A 7513-nucleotide genomic window follows, 5' to 3' on the forward strand; every position below is an offset into this window, starting at 1 on the left:
CAGGCGAGTCAAGACAAGAGTGATAAGATTATTACTACTTGCTATCAGCACCACTGGCGGCGGGGGAGCTGGGGAGAGGTGGCCACTGGAAGAATCGCAGTATCTGATAATTTTAATCGCCCCTCATGTCGGGGAAAAGCTGCCACACTGGTGATACCCGAAGCAACTCCCGCCTTGTCTGGCAGCTGACTTTCATGTCACTGCTGAACTGACCGACCATCAACGTGAACAACACAAACATTACTTTTATTCCGCTCTATAGAAGTATTCTTTCCTTAACATTTGAATAACAATTACCTTCTCAGATCCGTGATGGGACAAATGTTCCTCACCGAGGTGTGGTCCTCTTATTGATGAGATACTGTCCTGTCTGTTATGAGTGATGCAACACATATCACTGTCACCGGCGCCGCCACGTTGTAATGTCGTGTTTCTACTTTGCACGGTGTTGGTGAGTCCTTAATCTATAAGACTGGCTTTTTGTGGGTTCAAGGGAACGCTTTAAGTTTCTACTAATTTTTACCTAATTTGTAAGTTATTTGTACATATATTTACACTCAGACGATCATATACGACTTACGACAACAACGAAAAAAATACGAAAATAGTTTCATCTCTCTTCAAATAAATTTTATTAAATAATCTGGAACACTTCACATTACACTTCCGATTCAAATCACTCTCCACATATTTAATACTCAATGATAAATCACATCCTACACAAACCTGGCAGGTAATATTCAATGAGGAACACAACCCCACACCACCCAATCCCTCTCTGTCAAAATATAACACCAACATACTTTACTGTGATTGCATTACAACTATCTGTTCTACTTTACTGGCACTGTGACAGGGACCTTGCCCATCTTGACCCTCTCTGGTGTAGCTTGTCTCTCTGTCTGCTTCTGTCTATTCCTGTCTCCTACACCTTGTAATATACACGTGATGTTATAGCGACCTTTTCATGTCCCAACAAGGCTCCCGTTGCTATAACATTTATTTTCCAGTAATTCGATCATACGGTTCATTTTCCTGTAACGTTCAATAAGGTTAATTTTCAAGTAGGTATATTAATTTTCTCAAACTTTCTTGATCATATGGTTCATTTTCCTATACTTTCCGCAAGGTCCACTTTCAAGTAACTCTATTTTTCTCTCCCATACTTCGATCAGACAGTTTATTTTCTCTTAACTTTCAATAAGATTCATTCCTGAGTAGCTTTGGTAATCGCATCTTCTCTAATCAGGAACAAGAAGGCGGCGGTTCCTGGCACCTGGTGTGCCGGCTGTCCGTGTTGTCCACATCATCTGCTCCTGGTGACCTCTGCTTCCCTCGTATTCTAATTCATTGATGGCCACCTGAGTACCTCTTCTTGTAATCTTGTGCTAATCTCCGGCCCTGTTAGTGTTGTGATGACTCACCCGCACCTTGTTGTTCTTCTCGGTGGCCACGTCTCGCCTCCTTCTCTATCAGGGTGGTGATACTCTTCTGGGCTACCTGCTGTCTGGTGTTTTTTTTATCAGTCTTCTTCCCTCATTCATTCTTTCTATTTTTATATTTCCTTCTTCATTTCTTTTCATTCTTGTTTCCTCATTCTTCTTCAGGACTGTCAGAAGTTAGGCATTCTGTGGTTTCCCTGCATGAGCTGTTTGCTTCCTGAGGGGTTTTGACATCTACAAAAAGATGTGTGGAAAAGTGCAGGGGTTGTATCATCAGCATAAAAGTGGATAGGACAAAGAAGTTTGGTTTTCTATGCAAGGTCATTGATGAATAATAAGAGAGTGGGTAACAGGACAGAACCCTGGAGGAACACCACTGTTAATGAGATTTAGGAGTAAGAACAGTAACCGTCTACCACAGTAGCAATAGAACGGTCAAAAAGGAAACTTGGAAAGGATGAAGTTACAGAGAGAGGGATAGAAACCGTAGGAGGGTAGTTTGGAAATCAAAGCTTTGTATCACTCTATCAAACGTTTTTGATATGTCTAAGGCAACAGCAAGAAGTTTCACCAAAATCTCTAAAAAGAGGATGATCAAGACTCAGTAAGGGAAAGCCAGATCACCAGTAGAGCAGCCTTGACAGAAACTCCATACATACTGGTGATCAGATATAAGGTTGTGAAGTGATAGATGTTTTAGAGAATCTTTCTGTTGAAGATAGATTCAAGGAAACTTTTAGATAGGCAGGAAATTAAAACAAGCAATGACATGCAGTTTGAGGGATTAGAACAGTCACACATTTTAGGAACAGGCTGAATGTAGGTAAACTTCCAGCAAGAAGGAAAGTGTAGATGTTAACAGACAGAGTTGAGTTTGACTAGGCAAGGTGCAAGCACAGAGGCGCAGTTTTTGAGAACAATAGCAGGGACCCCATCAGGTCCATAAGCCTTCCGAGGGTTTAGGCCAGTGAGGGCATGGAAAACATTATTATGAAGAATTTTAATAGGTAGTAGTAGTAGTAGTAGTAGTAGTAGTAGTAGTAGTAGTAGTAAGGAAAACATCACTGCAAAGAATTTTAATAGGTAGTAGTAGTAGTAGTAGTAGTAGTAGTAGTAGTAGTAGGAGGAGGAGGAGGAGGAGGAGGAGGAGGGTGGAGGAGAGAGAGGAACAAGCCCTGAATCATCCAAGTTAGACTTTTTAGCAAAGGTCTGAGCAAGGAGTTCGGCTTTAGAGATTGATGTGATAGCAGTGGTGCCATTTGATTGAAATAAAGGAGAGAAAAAAGAAGCAAAGTTATTGGAGATGTTTTTGGCTAGTTGCCAGAAGTCATGAGGGTAGTTAGATCTTGAAAGATTTTGACACTTTCTATTAATGAAGGAGTTTTTGGCTAGTTGGAGAAAAGACTTGGCATGACTTTGGGCAAAAATATAAAGTGCATGAGATTCTGGTGATGAAAGGCTCAAATGACTTGTGTAAGCCACTTTTCTATCATGTATAGCACAAGAACAGGTCGTGTTAAACCAAGGTTTGGAAGGTTTAGGCCGAGAATAAGAGCGAGATATGTATGCCTCCATGCCAGACACTATCACCTCTGTTATGCGCTCAGCACACAGTCAGATTAAAAAACTGAGCATCACATCTTCAGAGTATGTGTGTGTGATGACAACTTGCCAGTTTTTGGTGCCTCCCATTGCAGCAAGTCAAGCATCAGAGCTTTGGTCTGTGGGGTTTACAATTCATCATTTCTTTTCTTTTTTTTTTCTTTTCTTTTGCAGTGCAAACCTTTCCACCACTTTGTGGGATTTTCCATCTGTTACATGACATGACAATTAAAAACATTCAGATTTTGGAATTTTGGACAGAGAATTCTCAATTGTGCCAACAAAATACAGTATTCACCTGAACCACCTGTCAGTCACAAGGCTCCCAGTGAGGTGTGCTTGTTCCTGAGTCATGGAAGTCCCCCAAGGTTTCTTCCACTTGCTCTCCGTGTTACCACCTGCAGGAAAACGCACACATCAATACTCCTGCTGCTTGATACATGTTTGACTCACAACTTAGTCTAGAATTTAATCATTCACTACAACATTACACAGCATGGAATGCACAGCTGAAAACATTTATATGCACATTCAAGAAAGGAAACAATTAAAGAAGCAGATTGTGCAATTTCTAGCCAGTATAGTGCATAGACATGGCTGTGAAAGAAAAGAAATGCTTCATGTTGGTCTGGGAGTCAGGAAAGATGTGGTAGGACAAGATGGATTACTAATTTTTTCACACCCTCGTCTCTGGTAAAAGTCACTCACAAAAATGATGGACCCAGGGCAGGTCTTTTCCACTCAACTTTCCACATCTTCTAATCTTTGGTGGATTAACTTAACAAGTAAAAGTTTCCATACGAAGGGCGGCAGTTCACTCAAAGGAAGGGGATCAAGTAAATCCATTCACACCTTTTGGCTATGGGCCTTCCCTCCCCTTCATATCTCTCTCTCTCTCTCTCTCTCTCTCTCTCTCTCTCTCTCTCTCTCTCTCTCTCTCTCTCTCTCTCTCTCTCTCTCTCTTTAATAGGCTGTTTGGATAACTATTTCACTCGAGAGAGAGAGAGAGAGAGAGAGAGAGAGAGAGAGAGAGAGAGAGAGAGAGAGAGAGAGAGAGAGAGAGAGACACACACACACACACACACACACACCTCTTGAGGATTGCAGTCAGGTGACACAACCACCCACATGCAGATACACACCCACTCAGTGGGCAGAAGGAGGAATGTGTGAAATTGTTAGCTAAGGTCTGTGTGTGTGTGTGTTTACCTAGTTGTATTTACCTAGTTGTGACACGGGGAGAGAGGAGCTAAGCTCGTACTGTCCCGTCTCCATAACTGTTTTTATCCAACTTTTCCTTAAAGTCATGAATATTTGTAGCACACACCACTTCCCCTTCCAGTCCATTCCATGCCGCTATGCTTCTATGAAGGAAGCTAAACTTCTTTATGCCCCTTCTGCAAGTGATTATTTTTAGTTTTCTTCCATGTCCTCTTGTGTGTGTGTGTGTGTGTGTGTGTGTGTGTGTGTGTGTGTCTCTTTCTCTCTCTCTCTCTCTCTCTCTCTCTCTCTCTCTCTCTCTCTCTCTCTCTCTCTCTCTCTCTCTCTCTCTCTCTCTCACGATTGATTCCAAAGGCCACAAAGATGATTAGCAGAGGTTTTCGTGAGTGTTTCTCCTGTTAGTAATGTAGGAATGTTAATTTGTCACTAAAACCATAAAAAAACATCCTTAAAAACCTGTGCCACTTCGAATAGAGCCTTTTAGAAGCGTGTTTCTCCCATCAGTAGAGTAGAAATGTAGTTATTTATTTACATTTTATATATAACACACACACACACACACACACACACACACACACACACACACACACACACACACACACCACAAGGGCAAAGATGGAAACACAGCTGATCAGGCAGGGAAGTGTTATAAGAGATGTACAAACGCATAGCAAGGCAAGGCACACAGCTTTCACACCCACCTCACACTCACAACACTCTTTCAACACCTTAACCTTTGTTGGGGAAGAGAAGCACTACTACCTTAACCTTACAAATACACTTATTATAGCTTATCTCTTACATATACCAAGACAAGGCACACAACTTTCACCGTTACTCTCACCCACAACACTCTTTCAATGCGTTAACCCTTGTTGGGGAAGAGAACCACTAAAATATTATCTCATACAAATATATTCAAACACTCACTCAACACACAACACCTTAGCCCTTGACGGAGACGAGAAGCGCTCCTACCCTAACCTTACAAGAGCACTCACTACAATCTTATCTCCTACATATACCAAAACACACAATTTTCACCCTCACACTCACTCAACACTCAACACCTTAGCCCTTGACAGAGACGAGAAGCACTCCTACCCTAACCTTACAAGAGCACTCACCAAAATCTTATCTCTACTCCATTTATTCATCCATACACCAACCTGGTAACTCCACACAAGACTCGAAGCACCACAGTCATACACGTTCATCTATCTATGCCACAGTGACTCTTGAAGTTGGTGGAGCACAGAGTGAACCGAAGGGCATCAGCTCCACACTCTGGGATGCCTGTGGGGGAGTTCATCCTGATACCAGTGAGTACCTCTTATGCATTCAGGCTCCCCTCCACCCTCTCACACAGTACCTGAGGGCATGAAGGGGTGGTGAGAGGATGAGAGGCTACGAGGGAGAAGGGAAGGGATGAAATGTGATGAAAAACAGAAGAGAACACAGATGAGCAGGAAAATTGAAGTAGAGAAGAGGGAAAAGAAGAAAAGAGAAGAGATGAAAAGACAAAGAAGGAGAAAAGAGAGAAAACAGAATTATAAACACAATTTTTGCCATCACATCTAAAAATCTCTCTCTGTCTTTAGCGCTCCTTCAAAAAAATACACTTGCTAAGAAGCTTTCACAGATATTCATGTATCAACTGCTGTCCAGATACTGCTCACCACACCCAATGAACATCAGAACACACTCCAGCACCAGCAAGTCACACACCTCCAGGGACGCCCCATTGATGACATCCAGGGGGTCTATCACACTGCCCCAGGACTTGGACATCTTGTGGCCGCCACCATCACACAGGAGGCCATGCAGCAGCACAGTCTGGGGAGGGAGGGTCATATAACAGGTGATATAGCACAGGCAATACTGGTAACAATTAATATCAAATTATATGAGGAAGGAGAGGTAACACGCAGGTAGTCAATTCTTTCAATCTATCACCACCTATAAACATTACTAGCCTTCTGAAATCTCCATCTTTTTATCAAACAATTAGTAATGCTAGAGTTTACAGTATTAACAGATATTTTAGTTATATACCAATGAAAATATGGACTAATTACACATCTACAATTAGTTACCTGAGTTTCTGATAACACTAAGACAAAGGAACAAAAACAAGATCAATAACAGAGAACAGGACCAGGAGAGCAAGACCCAGATGGCCTCACCTTAAAGAGAAGCCTCCCTGTCAAGTTGAGTCCCAGCATGACCATCTGAGCCACCCAGAAGAGGATGTCATGACCCGTCTTCACCAAGGTCGTTGGGTAGAAGCGAGCAAGGTCAGGCATGGTCTCTCCCCTCCCCTGACCCGGCCAGCTCAGCGAGGCAAAGGGAAACAGGCCAGAGGAGAACCAGGTGTCCAGAACATCTTCCTCCTGCTGGGTGGACATGGAGGCCAAGGGTGTGCCTGGGGAGGAGCACAGGGTGAAGACGGAAAGTTGCGATTATTACCGTAGCCGTCAAGACTTTTATTATCTATTGCTACATGAGGTTTATTATTTTAATGAGGGTTTGCACACACACACACACACACACACACACACACACACACACACACACACACACACACACACACACACACACTTGAATGATATAAAATAATGCAGTTTTTCCTCACAGAAATATAGAAGGGTACCCAGAGTAGGTTAATAAAGGTGATACAGACAAGGACTGCACCTCAACTGTAGGGAAAACTACAATTAGGTACAGCTTTGCCCCACGGAAATACTGATAACAGGAACACACTATGAGATACAACACAAAGAATGTACATCAACTGAAGGAAAAAGAATAAAAAGTAAACATTTCTGCCATATATTAGACCATCCAAACTAACACTAGGTAAACACACACCTTCCTTCTCCACAGCCTTCCGCCTTGCATCCTCCTCCAAGCAGCCGCCACCCACACCTCCCAGCCGTCTGCTGCAGTGATGTGGTACACTGGGATTCTGTGGCCCCACCAGAGCTGCTGGGAGACACACCAGTCTGTGATGTTGTCCAGCCAGCTATGCCAAGCCCTCCTGTGCAGCTGTGGCACCAGGTTCAGACGGCCGCTCTGCACAGCCTCGGACGCCTCCTGTGCCAACTCCTTGCACCAAGCGAACCTGTGTAGACATGAAAGTAAGCAAGCAAGTGTTTGTGGCTAATTATAATACTCAACATGCCAGTATCATCTGCAGCATCACCATCTGCTCACCACTGGGGCCTCAGCACGGGCTCAATGACATC

At 43.1% G+C, this 7513-nt stretch overlaps 1 protein-coding gene across 1 annotated transcript; it reads right to left on the bottom strand.

Moving 5' to 3' along the window:
* Window positions 1–5174: 5174 nt before the first annotated feature.
* LOC135097055 (uncharacterized) lies at window positions 5175–7269 on the bottom strand. The gene is made up of 4 exons (XM_063998814.1): window positions 7137–7269; window positions 6452–6690; window positions 5994–6101; window positions 5175–5637 (listed from the first exon to the last, which is right to left on the bottom strand). Exons 2-4 carry the CDS (start codon window positions 6671–6673, stop codon window positions 5599–5601), a joined length of 369 nt encoding a protein of 122 aa, XP_063854884.1. The 5' UTR covers window positions 6674–6690; window positions 7137–7269; the 3' UTR covers window positions 5175–5598.
* Window positions 7270–7513: the final 244 nt, after the last annotated feature.

The sequence above is a fragment of the Scylla paramamosain genome, unplaced genomic scaffold (genome assembly GCF_035594125.1).
Source record: "Scylla paramamosain isolate STU-SP2022 unplaced genomic scaffold, ASM3559412v1 Contig11, whole genome shotgun sequence".
Lineage (NCBI taxonomy): Eukaryota > Metazoa > Arthropoda > Malacostraca > Decapoda > Portunidae > Scylla > Scylla paramamosain.